Source organism: Doryrhamphus excisus, linkage group LG18, assembly GCF_037039965.1.
Source record: "Doryrhamphus excisus strain RoL-2023G ecotype Guam linkage group LG18, RoL_Dexc_Guam_v1.1, whole genome shotgun sequence".
NCBI lineage: Eukaryota > Metazoa > Chordata > Actinopteri > Syngnathiformes > Syngnathidae > Doryrhamphus > Doryrhamphus excisus.
In genome coordinates this window covers 3,533,999-3,561,594 of record NC_136374.1, presented here as the reverse complement: position 1 = coordinate 3,561,594, position 27,596 = coordinate 3,533,999, and the positions used below count along the sequence as shown (strand labels likewise).

Sequence of the window (27,596 nt, the reverse complement as noted above, 5' to 3'; positions counted from 1 at the left end):
ATAAAGGTAAGATTTGATGACTTTGAGAGCTAATGTGCATCATTGTGGTAGTTCCATGCTAACGCTAACGTGTTTTGCTAACGCTAGCAAAACACTGGACTTCAGCCACAGTCATCACATTGACAGCCCGTCAATAGCAGCTGAAAGTCCAATTTAGCTGCCAGTTCAATGCCAAAATCATCAGAGAAATGTAAAAATGTGAAAAGCACTGGTTAGTTGGGCCACTCTTATGCCAAGGTAGCACTTTATATGACAATAAAAACAATACCTACACTGCTCCAGTCTCTGGCAGGCCGTGGAATCCGTGATAAGTCAAACACAGCCACAATAGATACAAATAACTTTGGTCTTGCTACAAGAAGTTAACTTTACCAATCGAAATACTCTTTTCTTTCTCCATTTCCCATCAATATTTGTTTCAGCTTATGGTTACAGAATTACCGTGCTTCAATCAAACTACGGTGGGGAATGAGGGTCAAAAAGGTGGAGCGCGCAGCAATTCATTTTCCGCCATTAAAGGGAACTTCCGCTAACGCATCATTAACAAGTTAACTTTGACAGCCCTAATTTTTAATAAATAAAACAATTTTTTTAACCATAATAGTTGTTGATTAATTGGGCAATCAATTAATCGATTAATTGTTACAGCTCTAGTTGTGTTTGTGTACCAGGGAGCTGATCCGATGTCTCAAGTGGTCTATGGAGCGTTCTGCTGAGGCGGTCCGACAAGATCACACACAGGAAGTCATGAGGGTAATTGAACCATATTTATGGAAGTATATGCATGATCTTTACAGTACATTTTCATACCACCAACAGGCGCTGGAGTATCTGATCAAGTTCATCGTCCAGTCTCGGGTTCTGTACTCTCGTGCCACCTGTGGAATGGAGGAGGACCAGTTCCGAAGCAGCATCCAGGAACTCTTCCACTCCATCCGCTTGGTTCTCAGCCTGGATCGACCCACTTGTGAGACCCTCATCTTCACACAGGTGAGCAGACCACGCCAACTCGTCATTTCCATGGGAGAGCTTTTCCACTAGAAGATATCTTGGTCTTCCTTCAAAGTGTTGAAATGTTTTGGAGAAGTTTCTCCCTCAGCTTGTTTGATTTCTTGTGCTTCTTTTATTCTTCCTCACCTTCTCCGACTCCCTCCGTTATTTTCCTGTAATATTTCTTTGGGTGGGGGTGCTCTCCCTCTATACGTTCACACCCAGGGTCCCCAACCTGGCCAAGGTCCAAGTCAGGCTCCACCCCCTCCCCCAGGCCAGGTTCCTGGTGGCAAGCAGGTTACCTGTGGTCAGGTGTTAAGCGCCGACACTCTGCGGCCGCCGCCTTTGTCAGTAAGTAGACGTGTGGATGAAAGCCCCGCCCCCTGGCCATCAGAATACACACTCGTGTGTGTGTGTGGCATCACTTCATCACGCAAGCGTCTGTCTGTGTGGTTAGCAGGAACGGCTACCAATTGTCTTTCTTTTCTTTCCATGTTTGTCTTTTCTTCCCTCAAAGTGGACAAAGTCGACTAACAAAGATCTTTCCTCGAGGCGATGTCTTCCCTTGTCACCAAACATTTGTGGTGGTCTGACTTCTTGCAGGCTGCGCTCTTCAACTCTTTCCCGAGCATCTTCGACCAGCTGCTTCACATGTTTGCCGTCCAAGAAGTGGCAGAGTTTGTGCGCGGCACGTTGGCAAGCGTGCCGTCCACACTGCACGTGGGACACGCTATGGACGCCGTCAAGCTGCAGTTCATCGCTCGCACCGTAGACAGCAGGCTCTTTTCTTTCCCAGGTACTCCGGTCTCATGAAAAACACTTTTCACTCTAGACGGTGTGGACATTGAAAGGGTGAACGAAAATAAATTTCTGGGGATCACAATAGATGAAAATATGAGCTGGAAACCTCATATTACAAATATACAACATAAGGTGGCCAGAAATATTTCAATATTAAACAAAGCAAAATTTGTTCTCAATCAGAAATCACTCCACACTCTTTATTGCTCTCTGGTTCTACCATATCTTACTTATTGTGTGGAAATATGGGCTAATAACTATAAAAGCAATCTTCACTTGCTAAATGTACTGCAAAAAAGGTCAGTAAGGATAATTCATAATGCCGCCTACAGAGAACATACTAACTCCTTATTTCTGAAATCACAAATACCTTTTTTCCATTACCATAATCACCGCTGCCACTGAGATTCATTAGCATTGACACATTCAGTACCATGCAGAAGTATTGGGGCGGCTTGTTGCCGAGGTGTGTCCTATTCCACAACTTGTTGATCAGAAAAGACTGTCACACTGAATATCTACGCTCATTTCAGATTGACTAGGGTAGCTTTTGCTACATTTAGAAGTGAAAACAACATGAAAACCAGGGACCTGTCGATGGGCGAAAAACAAATAGAAGATGAAAAGTCAACCATAGCCACTCTAGGCATTCAGAAGGTCCTGAATGAGAACAAAATTAATGATGTACTAAGTAAGAGATGTGGAACAGCAAGGAAAACATCAGCAGGTGATGACAGAAACATTGTGGGAGCTGCAAAGAAATAACTCTTAGTAACATCAGCAACAATCTGAAGAAGAGAAGGTGTCACTATGGTAATGGTAATGGTTTTATTTCATTTGAACATCCTTGTATTTAGCAAACATCAACTGCTTGTATTGTTTCTTGAATTGGCTCATCGTTGTGCATTGTTTGATTTCCTTACTCAATCCATTCTATAGTTTGATTCCACATACTGAAATGCTATGGCTAGCATAACGTAGTCCTAGCATAGAAGTGTTTCAAATGTACTTCTTCCCTGAGATCATATTTCTCCTCTCTTGTAGAGAAGTATTGGATGACATTTTTAGCTAATTGGTTATTTTTAGCCTTATGCATTATTTTAGCTGTTTGAAGATGAACTATATCAGCAAGTTGAAGTATTTGTGATTTTAGAAATAAGGAGTTAGTATGTTCTCTGTATTATCCTTACTGACCTTTTTTGCAGTACATTTAGCGAGTGAAGATTGCTTTTATAGTTATTAGCCCATATTTCCACACAATAAGTAAGATATGGTAGAACCAGAGAGCAATAAAGAGTGTGGAGTGATTTCTGATTGAGAACAAATTTTGCTTTGTTCAATACTGAAATATTTCTGGCCACCTTATGTTGTATATTTGTAATATGAGGTTTCTAGCTCATATTTTCATCTATTGTGATCCCCAGAAATTTATTTGTGTTCACCCTTTCAATGTCCACACCGTCTATTTGTATTTGCTGGTGCGTGTCCTTTGTGCTGTTACCAAACAGCATGATTTTAGTTTTACTTAGTTTCAAGGAAGAATCTATTATCATCAAAGCATCTTTTTAGTGGGACCATTTCTTCTCTGAATACGTATCTATCTATTCTTCACTGAATACGTACAATGATACACCACTCATTGGCAAGAAGAATAGGAGTACCTGCTCTCATATTTATCTTTTCATGTCAAAGCTAAATGTTTGCAGTCTACAGCAGAAATAAAGGAACTGACCTCACCTTTGAAATACTTCTGGAGGCCACTGTATGTTTACGTCCTTGTAGTCATGACAGTGGAAACATGGTAAAAGGTAAGGTAAAACAAATGCCGCCATCTAACCTAAAAAAATTCACTCAATATAAGAAAATGGAAAAACTACTCATGATGAATTGAAAATGAACCTACCCCAGATATGAATGTCTGCGTGCAAATGAAGTACTTTCACCAAACTCATACACGCTTTGTGTGTGTTTTCACAGAGTCTCGAAGGATCCTGCTTCCTGTGGTTCTTCATCACATCCATCTTCATCTCAGACATCAGAAAGAGCTTCTCATGTGCTGTGGAATTCTCACTTCTCTCTTCTCGGTCATCCAGACCACCTCCCTGGTATCACATACACACACGCACACACACACACACGCACACACAACGTAGGGGCACTGTACAGGTCCAAACGCTCCAAACAGCAAAAGCATACAAACACCATCAGTTTAAAAAAAACAAACAATACAGGTAACTTTCTGCTTCCCGAGACCAATACGGAACTGATAACTTTTTAAAATCTGGATTTAACGGTAGTTTGTACACACCTGGAGGTGAGAATCAAGAGAATATAAAAAAAAATCAAATAAATATCAAAACATTACTACTACCACAGGAGAACCAGGATATAGAGCAGGGGTCTCAAACACACGGCCCGCGGGCCAAATGTGGCCCGCAGGACACTAGTTTGAGGCCCCCGCCTTGATATGAAAGTTTAAAGTTTGATATGGATGCTGTATGGTATCATGTACCCAGAAAAAATTATTACGTTTGATTCATGTTCATGTTAAAGGTTAAATAACTGTTAATAGTTATCCTCCCTATCCGTGTGGAAGTGGTAAGTTTTTGGCTATTTAAGTTTAAAGGAAATAACTTGAAGGCTACCGTTTAGGTCGCTAGCGCTCTAGTTTGCGAGTTAGCATGTGTCTCAAGACCCTGCAGTTGCGCAATAAGTTGTAAATAAAAAGAGTATAAATGTGACTATAGTCGTGTTTTGTCATGTCTACAGGGCTCTAATAATGCTTTGTTCATTTTAATCTGAAAAAAATCATTTGTCTACCCACCAACTATATGTGGTTTCTTAAGTTTTTATTATTTGCTGTTTTATTATTATTATTATATTTATTTATTTATTACTGATTGATTTTCTTTATTCTTGATTTATTTATTTATTTTTCATCTTATTTTGTGTAGAAAAATAAAAAGTAAGATATTTGAGAACAGTGGAATGTTTTATCAGAGCTTTTCTTGTAGAAAATTGGAACCAAAGCGACGTTTTTAAATTTTTTTTGTTTTTAATAAATGCGTTTTTTTTGGTGCTTTTTTTGGAAAACCTGATGCGGCCCAGTCTCACCCAGATGAGCTCCAGTGGCCCCCAAGTAAATTGAGTTTGAGACCCCTGGTATAGAGCGAAGGGAGACACCTTCTGTGGCCCAGCAAGGTGCACTGTATTCGGGCACATGCTCTGAGCAACTGGTGTGATGCCACGGAGGTCTCTGACAAAGTCTTTGCACTTTCCAATGCCGCTGGTGTTTCAGGTGGCTGATTTTTGTTTTTTTGGTTTTTTGTGTTCGCGATGGGGTTTTCCACCTCATCACACACTTGTCACTTTATCAGTGGTCTGTGCTATTTTTTATGTTATCTTATTTGTTATTATACATTATGAAATGACTTGATTTCAAGTTAAACTAACACATCGTGTCTTCTCCACGTGTGTGCTTTCTCTGTTCTGTGTTTTTTTTTCCCCAGGATGCATCAGTGCAGGAAGACGTGGAGATGATGGTGGAGTCGCTGCTGGACGTCCTCCTGCAGACGCTGCTGTCAGTCATGAGCAAGAGCCAATCACAGGAGGCGGTAAGAGGCCAACGCTGTCCGCAGTGCACCGCCGAGATCACTGTTAGTAACTCACCTTCTGGATCTTTCTATCAATACTGACAGTGAGCGGGCAACATGTGACTGACATGTGATTAACACATGAAAAACAATCTTGAACTACACCAACCTTGGATAAGGAAAATACTAACCATGTTCTATTTTGGATTACTACTGGTATTGAATTTGGTCTTATAAATAAAAGTCTATTTGAATTTTTTCCCATATTGCCATGGCCACTGTCACCCAGCTGGGGTTGTTCCATTTTTATCCTCGTCTTATTTGGTGCCATCTTTCATATACGTAAATTTTGCTTGTCAGTCCTAGGTTGGCACGCTAAAGGTTCTGTCCCCTAGTCCCCGCTTATGCTAGTGTTAACGTCAGGTGGTTTGTCTATAAAAAAGTGCACAGACTTACGTTAGGTTGACTTGTCCACCGTATGTGCAGTATAAAGTACAGTCACGGACAAGTCACGCGCCCCGAGACAGCCCCCACAACCGCCAGAACAGGCACACGAGCCAAAAGTGGCTCATTCACACTCACATTCATTCATTCATTTTCTACCGCGTATCCTCACAAGTGTCGCGGGGGTTGCTGGAGCCTATCCCAGCTGACTTTGGGCGAGAGACGGTGTACACCCTGGACTGGTGGCCAGACAATCACAGGGCACATATAGACAAACAACCATTCACACTCACATTCATACCTATGGACAATTTGGAGTCGCTAATTAACCTAGCATGTTTTTGGAATGTAAAACTCACGCATGCACGGGAAGAACATGCAAACTCAACACAGAGATGGCCGAGGGTGGAATTGAACTCAGGTCTCCTAGCTGTGAGGCCTGCGCTCTAACCCCTTACCACCGTGCAGCCCTACTCACATTCATTCATTCATTCATGTTCTACCGCTTTTTCCTCATGAGGGTTGCGGGGGGTGTTGGAGCCTATCCCAGCTGTCTTCGGGCGAGAGGCGGGGTACACCCTGGACTGGTCGCCAGCCAATCACAGGGCACATATAGACAAACAACCATTCACACTCACATTCATACCTATGGATAATTTAGAGTTGCCAATTAAGCAAGCAGCTGTTTAACTCAAATGGAAAAAGCCACACTTCACTCATGCTGGGAACACCGAGGTAGGTTGGATTGCAAGGTGTGCCTCAAGCACTTATTGTGTGCTTCCATCTGCCTTGCACACTTCCATATTACTACATTATCATTCATAGTAGCGATGCCATAGTTCACAGAAAAAAATTGAACAGGGCCAAAAGCTGAAAAGCCAACATCCAAAAAACAATAACTTTCATTTTTCAGATGCAATCATGACAGAACTTTGATGGATGGAGTCATGGTTCCTACCACGCCTCCTGTCCTCACCATGTGCTTCATTTCCGACGCTCCTGTCCCTGGCTGACATACATGTGACCCGCTTTGTGTTGGCAGGGGGAATTTGTGTCCTGCTTACTGTCCCTCCTCCGTCACATGACCAACGTCCACTTTGAACACCTGATGGAGAATTATCAGAGCAAAGAGGAGCTGAAGGTACCAAGTGGTGGTCAGATGAAATGTTTGATCATATGAAGGCTGAGAGATAAATAGAGATAAATATGTGGAACATATTCATGATTTGCTTTATTTGCCTTCAGGAGTTCATGATGAAGATTTGGTGTGTGTTTCGGAATCTGATGAGGCTGAGTATTTTCCCACGGGACTGGAACGTCATGAGGCTCCTGACCAGCCAGTAAGCGCCTCAGCAGAAAAGAAGTGGGTCACATGACTCAGTGACACTGTTCCTGTTTGTGTTTTCCCATTTTTAGCATCATCCTGACCACGGTGCAGCACCTCTCACCCTTTCAGCACAACTTTGCAGAAGATGACTTTGATTTTAAGGTACATGCATGATCATTGCAGGATATGATCAATAAAAAATACAATGATGATAAAAACTGGAATGCCAAAGTGGGGCCTGAAATGCATTCAAACTCGTATCGGTACATGTTTGTATATTTATTAGGTTTACCTTGTTTTAAGTTGCTGTGTGACGCACCTTCCTCAACAGCAGCACACGTTCCCTAGCAACATCACATGTTCCTTAGCAACAAAGATGCATTCCCTAGCAACAAGACACACATTCCTTCCTCAACAGCAGCACACGTTCCCTAGCAACATCACATGTTCCTTAGCAACAAAGACGCATTCCCTAGCAACAAGACACACATTCCTTCCGCGACAGCAGCAAACATTCCCTAGCAACAACACATGTTCCTTAGCAACAAGACACATGTTTCATAGCAACAAAGACATGTTCCCTAGCAAAAACACATATTCTTTAGCAACAAGAAACATGTTCCACTGTTCTCATTCTCTAGCAAGAACACAGATGTTCCACAACACACAGTACCTAAGCAACAGCGCAATCTTCCCTAGCAACAAGACACACGTTTCCGAGCAACAATACACACGCTCCTTAACAACAACACGTGTTCCCGAGCAACACAAAACTTCCCTAGTAACAACACGCTCATTGCCTAGCAACAAAACACGTGCCTTAGCAACAACACACACCTTCCTCCTTCCTCGACAGCAGCACACGTTCCCTAGCAACAACACATGTTCCTTGGCAACAAGACACATGTTTCATAGCAACAAAGACATGTTCCCTAGCAAAAACACATATTCTTTAGCAACAAGAAACATGTTCCTTAGCAACAACACACGTTCCCTAGCAACACAAAACCGCCCTAGTAACAACACGCCCATTCCCTAGCAACAACACATGTGCCTTAGCAAGAAGACACACATTCCCTAGCAGCAAGACGCACCTTCCTCAACAGCAGCACACGTTCCTTAGCAACAAAGACGCGTTCCCTAGCAACAACACGTATTCTTTAGCAACAGTACACATGTTCCTTAGCAACAACACACATTGCCTAGCAACACGAAACCTCCCGTGTAACAACACACACATTCCCTAGCAACAACACGTGTTCCTTAGCAACAACGCACATGTTCCCTAGCAACACGATTGCACAATTTCGCTTGTACTCCTGTATAACTGACAAGAATAAAGGGCTACATCATCATCATCAACACAAAACTTCCATAGTAACAACACACACATTCCCTAGCAACGAGAAACTTCCTAGTAACAACACACACGTTCCCTAGCAAGAAGAATCATGTTCAAATGTTACTTGGATTATTTGCGGCTGCAATAACACTCACTCCCTTTGTCTCTTTAATTACCATGTTTCACCCCCTACCGAGGAAGCTAACAAGCTCAAGAGACCAAGATCTATACTGTAGAAGCCGGGGTGTCCAAAGTGGCTCGTGGCTCATTTGATATTGGCACAGTCCACTGCAGCTTAGTATATATCTTATGTATAAATCTGTTATTTCCTCTAAATCAGGGGTCTCAAACTCAATTTACCTGGGGGCCACTGGAGCTAGGGTCTGGGTGAGACTGGGCCGCATCAGGTTCTCCCAAAAAAAACCAAAACGCATTTATTAAAAACAGAAAAATGAATAAACTTTGCTTTGGTTCCGATTTTCTACAAGAAAAGCTCTGATAAAACATTCCACTGTTCTCAAATATCTTACTTTTTATTTTTCTACACGAAATAAGATGAAAAATAAATAAACAAATCAAGAATAAAGAAAATCAATCAGTAATAAATAAATATAATAATAATAATAAAACAGCAAATAATAAAAACTTAAGAAACCACATATAGTTGGTGGGTAGACAAATGATTTTTTTCAGATTAAAATGAACAAAGCATTATTAAAGCCCTGTAGACATGACAAAACACGACTATAGTCACATTTATACTCTTTATTTACAACATATTGCGCAACTGCAGGGTCTTGAGACACATGCTAACTCGCAAACTAGAGAGCTAGCGACCTAAACGGTAGCCTCCAAGTTACTTCCTTTAAACTTAAATAGCCAAAAACTTACCACTTCCACACTAACCATTAACTGTTATTTAACCTTTAACATGAACATTAATCAAACGTAATAATTTTTTCTGGGTACATGATACCATACAGCATCCATATCAAACTTGCGCGGGCCGCACTAACGTTAAACTTTCATATCAAGGCGGGGGCCTCAAACTAGTGACCGTGTGTTTGAGACCCCTGCTCTAAATGAAGTGGGTGCGGCTAACAGCACATATCATAGTAGGCTTTCTAACAGTGGTGCATGTATGCTTGTGGTGAATGTAGATCCATGCTGTTTCTCTTCTTGTGTATGTGCAGGTGTGGAATTCCTACTTCAGTCTGGCAGTTTTATACATCAACCAGCCCAGCTTACAGCTGGAAAACATGATTCCATCAAAGAGGAAGAAGATCTTAGACAAGTATGCCCACCCGCACACATGCTTGATGCGCAATGTGCTATTGAAGCAAAACAAAAAATTAAATCATCCTCACTTGATCACAGATCATCAATGACAACACAAGTGAACACGAAATGCAGTTTTAAATGAAATTATTTATTTTTAAGGCAGAAAAAAAACTCAAACCTACAAGGGCCTGTGTGAAAAAGCGATTGTTTAAACATAATTGAGATTAACTGAGATCTATCAGTCTAGAAAGGTTCTAAAATCATTTCTAAAGCTTTGGGACTCCAGCTAAGCACAGTGAGAGCCATTATCCACAAATGAACCTTCCCAAATGACATCAAGAGCAACGACTCATCCAAGAGGTCACATAAGACCCCACAACAACATCCACTGAACTGCAGGCCTCACTTGCCTCAGTTAATGTCAGTGTTCATGAATCCACCATAACAAAGACGGCCTGTATGGCAGAGTTTCAAGACCAAAACCACTGCTGAACATTAAGGCTCTTCTCAATTTCTACCGCTTTTCCTCACAAGGGTTGCGGGGGTGCTGGAGCCTATCCCAGTTGTCTTCGGGCGACAGGCGGGGTACACCCTGGACTGGTGGCCAGCCAATCATAGGGCACATATAGACAAACAACCATTCACACTCACATTCATACCTATGGATAATTTGGAGTCGCCAATTAAGCTAGCATGTTTTTGGAATGTGGGAGGAAACTGGAGTACCCGCAGAAAACCCACGCATGCACAGGGAGAACATGCAAACTCCACACAGAGATGGCCGAGGGTGGAATCGAACCCTGGTCTCTTAGCTGTGAGGTCTGCGCGCTAACCACTCGACTGCCATGCATAAGAACATCATACCAACAGTAAAATATGGTGGTGGTAGTGTGATGGTCTGGGGCTGGAAGACTTGCTGTGATAAATGGAACCATGAATTCTTCTATTAGGTTTAGGGATCATGGGGTTTGGATTTCTTCTCCCTCAATAATAAAATGTTTTGTTATAAAACTGCATTTTGCGTTCAGTTATGTCGTCATTGAGTCAAATTGACAAATGAAAAATGAAATGAAAATGTAAATGAATGAAATGAAATGTAACTGCAGGTATGGAGACATGAGAGTGATGATGACATACCAACTCTTCAACATGTGGCAGAACCTGGGTAAGAACCCCCCCATCTCCGCTCTCCAAGACCAAACCTCATAACCACCAAATGCATACCTGAAACTTTTGACACTTATTTCAGGTGACAACAAAATACATTTCATCCCCGGAATGATTGGTCCATTCTTGGGAGTGACACTCGTTCCTCAGGCAGAAGTCCGAAATATCATGATCCCTATCTTCCACGACATGATGGACTGGGAACAACGCAAGCACGGACATTTCAAACAGGTCATCCATCCATCACATCTTCACACACTTCCCTAGCAGCAACACATACATTCCTTAGTAACAACACACACTTCCTTAGCAACAACACACACTCCACCACACACACATTCACCTGCCAACAACACATGCTTCCCGAGGAACAAGTTACATGTTCCCTAGCAACAGCACACACGTCCCAAGTAACAACTCTCATTCCCTAGCAAGAACACACATGTTCCGCAACACACAGTACCTAAGCAACAGCACAATCTTCCCTAGCAACAAGACACACGTTTCCGAGCAACAATACACACGTTCCTTAACAACAACACATGTTCCCGAGCAACACAAAACTTCCCTAGTAACAACACGCTCATTGCCTAGCAACAAAACACGTGCCTCAGCAACAAGACACACATTCCTTCCTCGACAGCAGCAAACGTTCCCTAGCAACAACACATGTTCCTTAGCAACAAGACACCTGTTTCATAGCAAGAAAGACATGTTCCCGAGCAAAAACACATATTCTTTAGCAACAAGAAACATGTTCCTTAGCAACAACACACATTCCCTAGCAACACAAAACCTCCCTAGTAACAACACGCCCATTCCCTAGCAACAACACATGTGCCTTAGCAAGAAGACACATGTTCCCTAGCAGCAAGACACACCTTCCTCAACAGCAGCACACGTTCCCTAGCAACATCACATGTTCCTTAGCAACAAAGACGTGTTCCCTAGCAACAACACGTATTCTTTAGCAACAGGACAGATGTTCCTTAGCAACAACACACATTGCCTAGCAACACGAAACCTCCCTAGTAACAACACGCCCATTCCCTAGCAACAACACATGTGCCTTAGCAAGAAGACACACGTTCCCAAGCAGCAAGACACATCTTCCTCAACAGCAGCACACGTTCCCTAGCAACATCACATGTTCCTTAGCAACAAAGACGCGTTCCCTAGCAACAACACGTATTCTTTAGCAACAGGACACATGTTTCTTCGCAACACCACACATTGCCTAGCAACACGAAACCTCCCTGGTAACAACGCACATGTTCCCTAGCATGAGAAACTTCCTAGTAACAACACACATGTTCCCTAGCAAGAAGTATCATGTTCACATGTTACTTGGATTATTTGCGGCTACAATAACACTCACTCTCTTTGTCTCTTTAATTACCATGTTTCACCCCCTACCGAGGAAGCTAACAAGCTCAAGAGACCAAGATCTATACTGTAGAAGCCGGGGTATCCAAAGTGCGGCCCAGGGGCCATTTGTGGCCCGTGGCTCATTTGATATTGGCACATGAGACACTCGGTTATCAACAAGACACACACAAACAAGACAGACAGTGGTTGTGTTTATGTAATGGTGTTGTTGTGTTATTGTTGTGTAGGTGGAGGCAGAGCTGATTGACAAGCTGGACAGTTTGGTTTCAGAGGGCAAAGGCGACGAGAACTACAGAGAACTCTTCAGTTTGCTGTAAAACAATCCAGAAATCCTTCATTGTGTTTCCAGTAACACACATCAACTTTCTTTTTGTGCACTAACACTGCTGTTGTGCGTTTGCTTTGTGCTACGGGATTAGAACTCAGCTCTTTGGGCCGTACCCCAGGTATGACATCACTAACCCCTTTTCATTCATTCTTATTCATTTAGTATTGATAATTATTATTCTTCTCCACTAGAAAATGTATGCGTCATCTTAAATACTTTGTTTATCATTCGTTTTAATACATTTATCAGCAAAAAAAATCTAATATAATGACATGAAGATGTCATTTAAGCAAGAAAAACAAATACATCTAATAAAAATAAGTAAGTAAATAAATAAATTTGATTGGTTGTTTTGTGCTTAAAGTCTGTTGGAGAAGGTTGAGCATGAAACGTGGCGAGAGACCGGCATCTCCTTCGTTACTTCAGTCACTCGACTGATGGAACGACTTCTGGACTACAGGTAATGCACACACACACACACACACAGGGTCAGTGAAGTAGATGATTTGTGTCCATCTTGTCTTAGGGATTGCATGAAAGGAGACGAGACGGAGAACAAGAAGATCGGCTGCACCGTCAATATCTTGGTAATATTCGAGTCTTGATCACGTTACTTTTATGCTCACTGCTGATCCCAATTTTGATGTGCAGAACTTTTACAAATCTGAGATCAACAAGGAGGAGATGTATGTCCGCTACGTCCACAAACTCTGTGACATGCACCTGCAGGCAGACAACTACACCGGTACACACACACACACAGAGTACACCACTGATGCATGCGGTGATGTGTGGTGAGGTACATGGCTGTTTTTTCGGGATTTTCAGTGTTGGGACCAACTTTTTTCATGGTAGAGATGGGATGGTAGAAATAGAGATAAGATGAGTTGTTTTTAGAATGAAGTGTGCAAAATAGATTATCCTTGAACTTAAGTAAAACTAAAATCATGCTGTTTGGTGACAGCAGAAAGGACACGCACAAATACAAATAGACGGTGTAGACAATAGATGAAAATATGAGCTGGAAACCTCATATTACAAATATTCAACATAAGGTGGCCAGAAATATTTCAGTATTGAACAAAGCAAAATTTGTTCTCAATCAGAAATCACTCCACACTCTTTATTGCTCTCTGGTTCTACCATATCTTACTTATTGTGTGGAAATATGGGCTCATAACTATAAAAGCAATCTTCACTCGCTATAAATGTACTGCAAAAAAGGTCAGTAAGGATAATTCATAATGCCGCCTACAGAGAACATACTAACTCCTTATTTCTAAAATCACAAATACTTGAACTTGCTGATATAGTTCATCTTCAAACAGCTAAAATAATGCATAAGGCTAAAAATAAGCAATTAGCTAAAAATGTCATCCAATACTTCTCTACAAGAGAGGAGAAATATGATCTCAGGGAAGAAGTACATTTGAAACACTTCTATGCTAGGACTACGTTATGCTAGCCATAGCATTTCAGTATGTGGAATCAAACTATGGAATGGATTGAGTAAGGAAATCAAACAATGCACAACGATGAGCCAATTCAAGAAACAATACAAGCAGTTGATGTTTGCTAAATACAAGGATGAAGAGTCTTGAACCAGTCATGATGTGCTATATATATCACTATATTGACACTTAGTATGGTACCCATTATGGCATTGGATGCTCATATCACCTTGTACTTTGGTATGAGGTACATTATTAAAGAAAAACAACAAAAACCTTAAACTGTATTATGGAAAGCAGGAAGTGAACAAATGTAACAGTTACTGATTATAAAAGTACCAGATGGAGGGGTAGGATTTAATAAGCTTTGCTTCTTCCTACTCCTTTTGGACATGTGGAACTGGGAACTGATTATGGGATGCAAAAAAGTCCCACTGATGTTCATTATAATGTTCATTTTTCACCCCATTGTAATTAGACATTAGTCAGTGTCACATGTATAGTCACATGTCAGGGTTTCATTTTGTTCAAAGATGTGTACTGTTGAGAATGAGATTAATTTTATAATAATTGGCCTCACTTGACCATGTGTCATTAGCTACATGTTTGATTGATTGATTGATTGGTTGATTTGACATGCAGAGGCAGCGTTCACACTCTTGTTGTACTGGGAGTTACTGCACTGGGATGAGCGGCCAATGAAAGACTTCCTGCATTATCCCGCTCAGTCTGAGTGGCACCGCAAGGAGGTGCTCGGCCGCAAGGTCATCCACTATTTCAACAAAGGGAAGGTAAAGGTCATGCACCATTTTGATAAATCCATGTGTAAAATACAACAAAATAAAAGTTAGACAGTATGTGTTGTGTTTGTGTGTGTGCTCAGTGTTGGGAGTTTGGGATTCCTCTCTGTCGGGAGCTGGCTTTCCAGTATGAATCCTTGTACGACTACCAGAGTCTCAGCTGGATTCGGGTGAGTATGAAGGGAACTTTGCTTGGGAACATGAAGACATAAGCAAGAAGAAAGATGTTGCATGCTTTCCATCAGTGTTGTGTTATATAAGAAAATGGTTGCTGTGTGCATTTGTAGAAATTGGAGGCGGCGTATTTTGATAATATCATGGAGCATCAACGTCTGGAACCTGAGTTCTTCAGGGTGGGATTCTATGGCAGGAAGTTCCCCTTCTTCCTCAGAGTCAGTTGAATCCTAATCCACGATTTTAAATCACATCAATGCCAGTCCAAGTGTTTTCATTCTTTGTGTCGTTATTCATGTGTGTTCATTTCAAACTGTCCACCAGAACAAAGAGTTTGTGTGCCGCGGTCACGACTATGAACGCCTTGAGGCCTTCCAGCAGAGGATGCTGGGAGAGTTCCCACAGGCCATCGCCATGCAGCACCCAAAGCCACCCGAGGAAGCCATCCTGCAGTGTGACGCTCAGTGTATCCTACTTATTGTGTGTCTTTGCTTATACCTGTTTGCGCTTCAAGTTCATTCCTTGATCAGTGGCGCTCAGACCTCCAGATTTATGCAGTAACGCCAGTTCCTGAAGCTGTTGGCGTCCTCCAGTTGGATCGAGTCGCCGACCGGATCAAAAGTTTTTATCGGGTCAATAACGTTCGCCGCTTCCGTCACGATCGACCTTTCCATAAAGGACCAAAAGACAAAGAGAATGAGTTCAAGGTAATATTGTCAATTAGGAATATAATGTAGGGCGGCACGGCGGTCGAGTTGTTAGCGCGCAGACCTCACAGCTAGGAGACCAGGGTTCAATTCCACCCTCAGCCATCTCTGTGTGGAGTTTGCATGTTCTCCCCGTGCATGCGTGGGTTTTCTCCGGGTACTCCGGTTTCCTCCCACATTCCAAAAACATGCTAGGTTAATTAGCGACTCCAAATTGTCCATAGGTATGAATGTGAGTGTGAATGGTTGTTTGTCTATATGTGCCCTGTGATTGGCTGGCCACCAGTCCAGGGTGTACCCCGCCTCTCACCCAAAGACAGCTGGGATAGGCTCCAGCACCCCCGCAACCCTTGTGAGGAAAAAGCGGTAGAAAATGAATGAATGAATAAATATGATGTAATTTTGTTGTGGACTCCTATAGAGCAGCTACACACCAGCACAGACAGCTTCCTAGGTCTTCCAGAATCTGCACCTATTCCAGCTGTATTTCTTTGGATTTTGTGCTTCTCCGGTTCCAAAAACATGCTAGGTTAATTGCCGACTCCAAATGGTCCATAGGTATGAATGTGAGCGGGAATGGTTGTTATGTCGATATGTGCCCTGCAATGTTCTGGCTACCAGTCCAGGGTGGGATAGGCTCCAGCATAACCCCGCAAACTGCAAAGTGAGGATAAGCGACACATTTTCATGTTTCCTCTTCTTGGTTCCAGAGTCTTTGGATCGAGAGGACAACACTGGTGCTTGCCCATCCTTTGCCTGGAATTTCACGCTGGTTTGAGGTGGAGAAGAGAGAGTTGGTAAGAGAATCAATCAATAATAAATGCATAATAAATAATTAGAGTTGTTAGTTATTTCTCTCTTAAACCAAAGCTATCTCACTGGAAGCGGGCATCCAGAAGCCATAATCAGACTTTGAACTATGGCATGAATGATAATACACAAAAAATGGAAGTGGCAGTGCACGAGGCATGGTGTTTTATGCACACTATAAACCTTGCAATTGAACGTGCACTCTACATTCCCAGGGTCACTCGTTTGCGACGTGTGACTGTTTTTTTTGTCTGGTTTGAATTCTGTGACTGTCCAAACAGAAGTTGTGTAGTAATTCTACATTTGGTCAAAGTTACTTAAGATTTGTCAGATGAAAACACAATCGCCACTTATGACTTCTATGAAAATGTGATAGTAGACTCTAATTTGGATCTACTTCCTGGCACGTGTGAACTGTACTTCTGTTAGCGTAAACATAAAATGTGCAGCAAGTAGACAGACGGGCGGCACGGCGGTCGAGTGTTTAGCGCACATACAGTGCATCCGGAAAGTATTCACAGCGCTTCACTTTTTCTACATTTTGTCATGTTACAGCCTCATTCCAAACTGAATTAAATTAATCTCTTACCTCAAAATTCTACACAAAATACTCCATTATGACAATGTGAAAAAAGGTTTTTTTGACATGTTTTGAGTTTATTAAAAATAGAAAACAAAAATCACATTTACATAAGTATTCACAGCCTTTGCTTAATACTTTGTTGATCCACCTTTGGCAGCAATTACAGCCTCAAGTCTTTTTGAATATGATCCCACAAGTTTAGCACACCTATCTTTAGGCAGTTTTGCCCATTCTTCTTTGCAATAAGTCTCAAGCTCCATCAGGTTGGATGGGAGACGTCTGTGCACAGCCATTTTCAGATCTCTCCAGAGATGTTCGATCGGATTCAAGTCTGGACTCTGGCTGGGCCACTCCAGGACATTCACGGAGTGGTTCTGAAGCCAATCTTTTGAGATCTTGGCTGTGTGCTAATATCTACTGTCTATATGGTCAAGGTACATGACCAGTCTACTGAGGTCAAGAGCGCTCTGGAGCAGGTTTTCATCCAGGATATCTCTATATATTGCTGCATTCATTTTCCTTCTATCCTGACTAGTCTGCCAGTTCCTGCTGCTGAAAAACATCCCCACAGCATGATGCTGCCACCACCATGCTTCACTGTAGGGATGGTATTGGCCTGGTGATGAGCAGTGCCTGGTTTCCTCCAAACATGGCGCCTGGCATTCACACCAAAGAGTTCAATCTTTGTCTCATCAGACCAGAGAATTTTGTTTCTCATGGTCTGAGAGTCATTCAGGTGCTTTTTGGCAAATTCCAGACGGGCTGCCATGTTCCTTTTACTAAGGAGTGGCTTTCGTCTGGCCACTCTACCATACAGGCCTGATTGGTGGATTGCTGCAGAGATGGTTGTCCTTCTGGAAGGCTCTCCTCTCTCCACAGAGGAATGCTGGAGCTCTGACAGAGTGACCATCGGGGCCTTGGTCACCTCCCTGACTAAGGCCCTTCTTCCCCGATCGCTCAGTTTAGAAGGCCGGCCAGCTCTAGGAAGAGTCCTGGTGGTTCCAAACGTCTTCCATTTACGAATAATGGAGGCCACTGTGCTCATTGGGATCTTCAAAGCAGCAGAAATTTTTCTGTATCCTTCCCCAGATTTGTGCCTCAAGACAATCCTGTCTCGCAGGTCTACAGACAGTTCTTTTGACTTCATGCTTGGTGTTTGTGCTCTGACATGCACAGTCAACTGTGGGACCTTATATAGACAGTTATTATATTTCCAAATCATGTCCAATCAACTGAATTTACTGCAGGTGGACTCCAATTAAGCTGTAGAAAGATCTCAAGGATGATCAGTGGAAAAAAGATGCACCTGAGCTCAATTTTGAGCTTCATGGCAAGGGCTGTGAATATTTATGTAAATGTGATTTTTTTGTTTTCTATTTTTAATAAATTCAAAACATGTCAAAAAAACTTTTTTCACATTGTCATAATGGAGTATTTTGTGTAGAATTTTGAGGTAAGAGATTAATTTAATACAGTTTGGAATGAGGCTGTAACATGACAAAATGTAGAAAAAGTGAAGCGCTGTGAATACTTTCCGGATGCACTGTACCTCACAGCTAGGAGACCAGGGTTCAATTCCACCCTCTGCTATCTCTGTGTGGAGTTTGCATGTTCTCCCAGTGCATGCGTGGGTTTTCTCCGGGTACTTCGGTTTCCTCCCACATTCAGCTACCAATCCCTCCGAAGAAAAAACGGTTGGAAATGATGCTGCCATTTTCTTGGTGGGTTTCAGGTGGAGGTGAGTCCGCTAGAAAATGCCATCTGTGTGGTGGAGAACAAGAACCAGGAGCTGCGGACTTTGTTCAGCCAGTACCAACACAAACAACTACACAACAACGTCAATCTTCTCAGCATGACGCTCAATGGAGTCATCGACGCCGCCGTCAATGGTGGCATTGCCAGATACCAGGAGGTTAGTTGTTGTCATTGTCATTTTGCCGCCCCCACCCCCCCCCCACCCCGTGATAGTGATGGCCACTATAGATCATATCAATAATATTGCATTTGTGTCCAAAAGCCTTTCTTTTATACCGTGGAATTACAAAACAATCTTTGTTAGTAATTTATATTTTGTCGTCAGGCTTTCTTTGACAAAGATTACATCAGCAGCCACCCAGAAGACAGCGAGAAGATCACCCAGCTGAAAAATGTCATGCAGGAGCAGGTGAGAAGTCAACAAACGTTCAAACCTTGACACTGGGATCAGTTTGCCCACTGTATTGTAATGTTGACATTGGGATTGTTGCATCCATCAAATATGCTGATGTTAGCATGTTAGCATGCTAACACATAACATAATAGTGTCTACCACTGAAAATGGTAAAAAAATGCTACTATGCTAACGTTAGCATTGCTAGCCTGCTAACGTTAGCATACTAACACCAAGCATGATGGCGTTAAGTGTCTGCTTAAGTTCATTCATTCATTCATTTAATACAGCTTATCCTCACAAGGGTCGCGGGGGTGCTGGAGCCTACCCCAGCGGTCTTCGAGCAAGAGGAGGGGTACACCCTTGTCAGTCAATACTTAAGTTCATTCATTCATCCATTCATTCATTTTCTACCGCTTTTTCCTCACGAGGGTCACAGGGATGTGCTGGAGCCTATCCCAGCTGTCTTCGAGCGAGAGGAGGGGTACACCCTTTTCAGCCAATGCTTAAGTTCATTCATTCATTCATTTTCTACCGCTTTTTCCTCACGAGGGTCACGGGGGTGCTGGAGCCTACCCCAGCTGTCTTCGAGCGAGAGGAAGCGGTACACCCTCGCCCAATGCTTAAGTTCATATTCATGGAAATTGCAAAAAAAATTCCAAGGGCTTTGCTTGCAGGCCCATAATAAGAAAAAAATGCTACTATGCTAATGTTAGCATTGCTAGCCTGCTAATGTTAGCATACTAACACCAAGCATGATGACGTTAAGTGTCTGCTTAAGTTCATTCATTCATTCATTTAATACAGCTTATCCTCACAAGGGTCGCGGGGGCGTGCTGGAGCCTATCCCAGCTGTCTTCGAGCGAGAGGAGGGGTACACCCTTGTCAGCCAATGCTTAAGTTCATTCATTCATTCATTTTCTACTGCTTTTTCCTCAAGAGGGTCGCGGGGGTGCTGGAGCCTATCCCAGCTGTCTTCGAGCGAGAGGAGGGGTACACCCTTGTCAGCCAATGCTCAAGTTCATTAATTAATTCATTCATTCATTTTCTACCGCTTTTTCATCACGAGGGTTGCGGGGGATGATGGAGCCTATCCCAGCTGTCTTCGGGCGAGAGGCGGGGTACACCCTCGTCAACCAATGCTTAAGTTCATTTTCATGGAAATTGCAAAAAAAATTCCAAGGGCTTTGCTTGCAGGCCCATAATAAGAAAAAAAATGCTACTATGCTAACGTTAGCATTGCTAGCCTGCTAATGTTAGCATACTAACACCAAGCATGATGGCGTTAAGTGTCTGCTTAAGTTCATTCATTCATTCATTTAATACAGCTTAAAAAATGCTACTATGCTAACGTTAGCATTGCTAGCCAGCTAACAAAAAATGTTGTTGGCTTTTCCTTTAGGTTCACATCCTTGGAACCGGTCTTGCTGTGCACGAGAATCTGGTGCACCCAGAAATGCGTCCCCTGCACAAGAAGCTGATAGATCAGTTCCAGGTGTTGAGGAACAGCCTCTGCCAGGTAAGAACCTTCTTTTCAAGGTAGAATATGAATATGAATGATTAGGAACGTGCCATCAAAACATGACGCTTGTTTGTGTTGCTAAAGCTGCCTAATGAGGATCCACGGTCTGATCCAAGTTGTTGTGTTCCAGGGTCCATGTCCTTTAGACAAAGCTAACCCCACCAAAGGGATTGTGGCCACTCACAGTCTTGTGAGTCCTGAGAGATTCAAAGTACACCGACACAGGTCAGAAGGTCTTATCTGGTCTCATCTTGATGTATGATCAAACGTAGACTATAGTGTGTCTTTTCATTGATGTATTGGTTATTTATCGTGTCAAAAGTGGATCACATGTCCAACTAATAATGAATGTAATTATGTATTTGTCACATGTGAACATTTCTTTCTCTTCTCACATCTTCAGCGAGATGGCAAATGTCGGAAGTCTTTTCATTCTGGCCGACGGCGTGCTTGCTGAGCAGCGTGAGGACTTCTACGCCATTCAGGTCAGCAGCACCTAAGCGTTTGATATGCTATCGTTTATATCAGGGGTCTGTTTATTAAAAACAGAAAAATATACAAACTTTTTCGGTGCTTTGGTTCTGATTTTCTACAAGAAAAGCTCTGATAAAACATTCCACTGTTCTCAAATATCTTAATTTTTATTTTTCTGCACAAAATAAGATGAAAAATAAATAAACAAATCAAGAATAAAGAAAATCAATCAGTAATAAATAAATATAATAATAATAATAATAATAAAACGGCAAATAATAAAAACTTAAGAAACCACATATAGTTGGTGGGTGGACAAATTATTTTTTCAGATTAAAATGAACAAAGCATTATTAGAGCCCTGTAGACATGACAAAACACGACTATCGTCACATTTATACTCTAAACTTAAATAGCCAAAAACTTACCACTTCCACACGGATAGGGAGGATACCTATTAACAGTTATTTAAACTTTAACATGAACATTAATCAAATGTAATAATTTTTCTGGGTACATGATACCATACAGCATCCATATCAAACTTGCGCGGGCCGCACTAACATTAAACTTTCATATCAAGGCGGGGGCCTCAAACTAGTGTCCTGCGGGCCACATTTGGCCCACGGGCCATGTGTTTGAGACCCCTAGTTTATATAATATGATATGCTAAGCTAGTATATGAAGTGTATGAAATTTTTTGCTCAATAAGTGTGTATCATCAGGTTGAGAAAATAATTGCCATTGAATGTTGTATTTATTTCACTGCAGGCAAGCCACTCCTCCTCCAGCCTTAGCTCCACCCACTCGGCACCCTTGCAATTAATCAACTCGGCTCTGCCAGCAATCAAAGGTGAAGAATCGAGTGCACTTCCTGTACGTGTGAATACTTCCTGTGTCACTCACCTTGCTTGTCCAACAGAACCATCCAGAACCAGCAGAGACATTTTGATGCTGTTGCCGCCACAGCGAGACCAGCCCGGCAGTGTCGTGTATCAGCAGGTTAGCTTTGGATGATTGTTTGGGAGTGCGGATGATGATGATGATAATAATAATAATAATAATAATAATAATAATAATAATAATAATAATAATAATAATAATAATATTGCATTTAGAAGCTCCAAAAGTTTCTTATTTATCGCTTAGTTTTCTACTTATGTCTATTATGTTGGATAATAGGGGTTTAAAGGTGCGTTATTTCATGTCTAGAAGGCTCTAATAATGTTAAAAACCACCACAACTATAAGGGAGTGAATGCCATAAATCAGGGGTCTCAATTTACTTGGGGGCCACTGGAGCTCGTGCCTGGGTGAGACTGGGCCGAATCAGGTTTTCCAAAAAAACAAAAAAAAACAAAACGCATTTATTAAAAACTAAAAAATTAAAAAAACTTTACTTTGGTTCCAATTTTCTACAAGAAAAGCTCTGATAAAACATTCCACTGTTCTCAAATATTTTGATTTGTACTTTTCTACACAAAATAAGATGAAAAATAAATAAACAAATCAAGAATAAAGAAAATCGATCAATCAGTAATAAATAAATAAATATAATAATAATAATAATAAAAGCAAATACTAAAAACTTAAGAAACCACATATAGTTGGTGGGTAGACAATTTTTTTTTTCAGATTAAAATGAACAAAGCATTATTAGAGCCCTGTAGACATGACAAAACATGACTATAGTCACATTTATACTCTTTTTATTTACAACATATTGCGCAACTGCAGGGTCTTGAGACACATGCTAACTCGCAAACTAGAGAGCTAGCCACCTAAACGGTAGCCTTCAAGTTATTTCCTTTAAACTTAAATAGCCAAAAACTTACCACTTCCACACGGATAGGGAGGATAACTATTAACAGTTATTTAACCTTTAACATGAACATTAATCAAACGTAATAATTTTTTTCTGGGTACATGATACCATACAGCGTCCATATCAAGCGGGCCGCACTAACAATAAACTTTCATATCAAGGCAGGGGCCTCAAACTAGTGTCCTGCGGGCCACATTTGGCCCGCGGGCCGCGTGTTTGAGACCCCTGCCATAAATAATAACCATACACAGGCGAGGGTTTTGAATGCTTTGAAGTGAATATGTTGTTCGTTTTGAAATGTGCTATCCTTAAACTCTTGCAGCGAGCATTTTTACATCAGGTGATCAATCCAGGCTGTAAACCCTGCAGCGACCCCAATCTGTCCTTCACTGATAAAGGTTGGTTCACTCCGATCATATGTACTAGTAGTTGTACTTGTACTTATGTGGTCTGCTCCCTCCTGCAGTTCTGAGCACCCCCAGTAGTTGGAGTTTGGACAGCGGAACCAGAGATGCTGTGCCCATGGTGTCCGCCCACATAGCCAGCGTCATGGCGCCTCCCGTTCCACCACGTAATATACCACATGGTATGACCCCACTCAACTTATTGGGAAAATGCAAATGAAATGTTTACATTATAAAAAAAGGAAACACAGAACAGATTGGGATTTGACTCCACTCCAATTTGTTGTTTTGACCACCCCACCCCAACCACCCGCACCCTATGTCTTATCCATCACTGATGTATAAACCACGGGTGTCCACATTTTTTTTCCCCGCCACATAGTGAAAAGTGAAAAATAATAATAATTTATAATAATTACTAGCTCATTCATGTAAAATTGCCACTTTTTTTGCACTTTCTCTTAAAATGTGGACTCACTGTTCTTTAAAAAAAATTCCTAATATATTAACTTAATTTTACAAAAATTGCAACTTTATTTAGTTTGGTTTGTTTGTCATAATATTACAAATATGCTATGAAAATTCATTCATTCATTCATCTTCTACCGCTTTTCCTCACGAGGGTCGCGGGGGTGCTGGAGCCTATCCCAGCTGTCTTCAGGCGAGAGGCGGGGTCCACCCTTGACTGGTGGCCAGCCAATCACAGGGCACATATAGACAAACAACCATTCACACTCACATTCATACCTATGGACAATTTGGAGTCGCTAATTAAGCTAGCATGTTTTTGGAATGTGTTAGTGTTCTTACAAAGAACACTGAACTCATCACACACCAACTTAACACTCAAAAGGTGTAATTATGAAACCAGCTCAACCGAATTCATTCATTCATTTTCTACCATTCCCACTCACATTCATACCTATGGACAATTTGGAGTCGCTAATTAACCTAGCATGTTTTTGGAATGTGGGAGGAAACCGGAGTACCCGGAGAAAACCCACGCATGCACGGGGAGAACATGCAAACTCCACACAGAGATGGCCGAGGGTGGAATTGAACCCTGGTCTCCTAGCTGTGAGATCTGCGCGTTAACCACTCGACCGTGCCGTGATCCTCATCACAGCCTCCGCATGAAAGCACCAGAGTTTCTTTCTCAGTCCTTGTGTGTGTCCCAGAGAGCTGGGATAGGCTCCAGCACCCCCGCGACCCTCCTGAGGATAAGCGGTAGAAAATGAATGAATGTGTATGTCCCCCTGTAGGCCGACACCTGTCAATACACTTTGATGCTTTCCACCACCAACTCCGTGACCTCCCTCCTGCCCTTCCTGCGCGCTCCCTAAGAAAGGTACCCTCCTCCGATTCCACCTAGTATTCCCTTCCCGGTTGTCCTCCTCTTCCTTCTCATCAAGCACAGAAAAAACCTTAAACTTGAAACGCTACATTGCTACCACGGTGTGTTGTGCAAAGAGTTTAAAAAGTGCCAAATGTTAGCCAGAGACCCCCATGACATCACAATGGTTGCTCGGAGCATGTGGCAGAATACAGCACACCCATAGCGGCACACAGCATGTGTCCAGATATAGTTCACCTTCCTGAGCCACAGCAGATGCGGTGGTAGTAATGTCATGTTGGATTCGGACACATCAACATCCAAATTTTGTTCCAGTCTTTCTTACCTTCAGGTGTGCACAAACATTACATTATTTTTTTAAAATTGATCTAAAAAAGTGTTAATTGTGACTTTGAAGCATTTCTCGGCTTTTCAGTGTCCCCTGCAACCTTCACCTGCCTCGCCCACCAGTCCAGCATCCATCCTGGATGGAAGTAACTCCACCTTGTCAGGCAGCACCAGCTCAGGAGTCTTCACGCTAAGCGAAAGTAACTTAAGTGGCCCCCCCTCTGGACGCACAGACCCCCTGGAGTCTGTCCCCAGCTACCAGGCCTGGACAAACGAGCAGGAAGACCTCAACTCACCTTACTGCCTCATCAGGTATGACGTCTCAGAGTTTGAAGTTCCGGACAGAGTCAACTCTGAGCTTTGTCGAAGCCAGTCCTCTTCTGGGACCCTTGCACACCAGTCTCAGGGGTTCAGGACCCCCAGAAGTTGTGCACAGCCCAGAGACCACCAAGACCTCCATTCCAATCACCATCACGTCCCCGCCTACTTGCCTCTCGACTCCATGCATGAGCCCCTTCCTGCCGTGTCGCAACTCAGAGAACGGCGTGTCCCTGGGGAGAACCCCTTCAACAGCTCGTCCGCACAAGCAGCACCTCCACACGGGCTGGGCAAGAACACCCATCCTCCATTTGCTGCCACTAAGGAGGAGCAGGCCAGGGTAGCGTGGGGGCGTGGAATCAGTCTGGAGTGAGGTTCACATCAAATGGATTGCTGTACAGGTTCTGGTACTGGATGAAGCACTTAGGACTCAAAGAAACTAGTGGGCACGTACATCACAACAACGCCATTTTTTTTTTTTTTTTTTTTACCAGCACCTCCTTTATTTCCTCTCACCAGCAGCCCAACCATTCAATTCCCCTTTGATATCTTTGTAGGAAGCAACATGATGTGATGTATTCAACGTCATTCCTCATCAAAACCATCCCTAACAATAAAAACAAAACTGTTGCTAACACGATGCTATGCAGCTCCTGCCATTGAAGGGTATGATATGTTTCGTGTTTCATCATTCAGCTCAGCATAGGTGTCAATTTTTGGGGGTTCATCACTTGACATTTTAGCTTCATAATGCACAGAAAAAAAATGTAGAGCAGGGGTCTTAAACTCAATTTACTTGGGGGCCACTGGAGTTCGGTTCTGGGTGAGACTGGGCCGCAAAAAACTTTGCTTTGGTTCCAATTTCCTACAAGAAAAGCTTTGATAAAACATTCCACTGTTCTCAAATATCTTACTTTTTATTTTTCTACACAAAATAAGATTAAAAATAAATAAACAAATCAAGAATAAAGAAAATCAATCAATCAGTAATAAATAAATATAATAATAATAATAAAACGGCAAATAATAAAAACTTAAGAAACCACATATAGTTGGTGGGTAGACAAATGATTTTTTTCAGATTAAAATGAACAAAGCATTATTAGAGCCCTGTAGACATGACAAAACACGACTATAGTCACATTTATACTCTTTTTATTTACAACATATTGCGCAACTGCAGGGTCTTGAGACACATGCTAACTTGCAAACTAGAGAGCTAGAGACCTAAACGGTAGCCTTCAAGTTATTTCCTTTAAACTTAAATAGCCAAAAACTTACCACTTCCACACGGATAGGGAGGATAACTATTAAGTTATTTAACCTTTAACATGAACATTAATCATACGTAATCATTTTTTCTTAAACTTTCAAACTAGTGTCCTGCGGGCCACATTTGGCCCACGGGCCGTGTGTTTGAGACCCCTGATGTAGCGCGACTGTCTTACTGCATCTAACCTAAGCAGCGATGGTATGCTGCGTCTCCTGTCCAGCAGAGGGCGCCACATTGGTTGCAATATTGTTCCGTATCCAGCAGAGGGAGTCAAAAGTACCAATGAGTCAACTTGGAGGAGTAGGGCTAGAAGCTAGAGTTGGGTTTTGGGTTAGGTTTCGGGTTACTGCATTTATATATGGCATTTAAAGTACTTTACTTTAGAAAGCTGTTATGTATTCGTTCCACAGTGTTACTGACGCCGTTACTTTTTTCAGTAACTGCTAATCTAACTAATTACTCTTAGTGTCAGCATAATGCCGGTACCATTTTCGACACCCTTTTACTGCACGTTCTTAAAATTATATCACCGACTTCATAACTAATGTGCAGCGCAGTGAGAGTGTTGCAGAGTGACAAGGAAGGGGATGAGATAACCACATAAGCAATGAGGATTGGCTAAGGATTAATAAGATTGCGTCTCTAGCCAATCAGAGAACTTGGGTGGGCGGGTGTTTAGAGCACATAAGCAATGAAGATTGGCTAAGGTTAGCAAGATTGCGTCTTTAGCCAATCAGAGAACTTAAATGGGCGGGTGTTTAGAG

General features: G+C 42.2%; 1 protein-coding gene across 5 annotated transcripts in view; it reads left to right on the top strand.

The window, feature by feature from the left end:
* LOC131106288 (dedicator of cytokinesis protein 3-like) overlaps positions 1-26,199 on the top strand; it is a 41,148-nt gene extending 14,949 nt beyond the window's left edge. The window contains exons 22-55 of one of the 5 annotated variants that reach the window (XM_078798392.1): positions 672-753; positions 820-990; positions 1,216-1,341; positions 1,594-1,786; positions 3,769-3,896; positions 5,301-5,405; positions 6,871-6,969; positions 7,074-7,168; positions 7,245-7,317; positions 9,691-9,791; positions 10,885-10,943; positions 11,028-11,176; positions 12,562-12,647; positions 12,754-12,780; positions 13,027-13,122; positions 13,189-13,249; positions 13,314-13,407; positions 14,756-14,904; positions 14,997-15,083; positions 15,201-15,305; positions 15,412-15,553; positions 15,628-15,794; positions 16,505-16,591; positions 18,920-19,099; positions 19,268-19,351; positions 20,739-20,855; positions 20,989-21,083; positions 21,262-21,343; positions 22,104-22,185; positions 22,255-22,334; positions 23,479-23,554; positions 23,623-23,742; positions 24,823-24,908; positions 25,330-26,199. In XM_078798392.1, the coding sequence (XP_078654518.1) occupies positions 672-753; positions 820-990; positions 1,216-1,341; positions 1,594-1,786; positions 3,769-3,896; positions 5,301-5,405; positions 6,871-6,969; positions 7,074-7,168; positions 7,245-7,317; positions 9,691-9,791; positions 10,885-10,943; positions 11,028-11,176; positions 12,562-12,647; positions 12,754-12,780; positions 13,027-13,122; positions 13,189-13,249; positions 13,314-13,407; positions 14,756-14,904; positions 14,997-15,083; positions 15,201-15,305; positions 15,412-15,553; positions 15,628-15,794; positions 16,505-16,591; positions 18,920-19,099; positions 19,268-19,351; positions 20,739-20,855; positions 20,989-21,083; positions 21,262-21,343; positions 22,104-22,185; positions 22,255-22,334; positions 23,479-23,554; positions 23,623-23,742; positions 24,823-24,908; positions 25,330-25,932 (4,087 nt within the window). In that variant the 3' untranslated portion in view covers positions 25,933-26,199. Of the gene's footprint in view, positions 1-671; positions 754-819; positions 991-1,215; positions 1,342-1,593; positions 1,787-3,768; positions 3,897-5,300; positions 5,448-6,870; positions 6,970-7,073; positions 7,169-7,244; positions 7,318-9,690; positions 9,792-10,884; positions 10,944-11,027; positions 11,177-12,561; positions 12,648-12,753; positions 12,781-13,026; positions 13,123-13,188; positions 13,250-13,313; positions 13,408-14,755; positions 14,905-14,996; positions 15,084-15,200; positions 15,306-15,411; positions 15,554-15,627; positions 15,795-16,504; positions 16,592-18,919; positions 19,100-19,267; positions 19,352-20,738; positions 20,856-20,988; positions 21,084-21,261; positions 21,344-22,103; positions 22,186-22,254; positions 22,335-23,478; positions 23,555-23,622; positions 23,743-24,822; positions 24,909-25,329 lie in introns of all 5 variants that reach the window. The other 4 variants (XM_078798391.1, XM_078798393.1, XM_078798394.1 and 1 more) reach the window with 4 other exon arrangements.
* Positions 26,200-27,596: the final 1,397 nt, after the last annotated feature.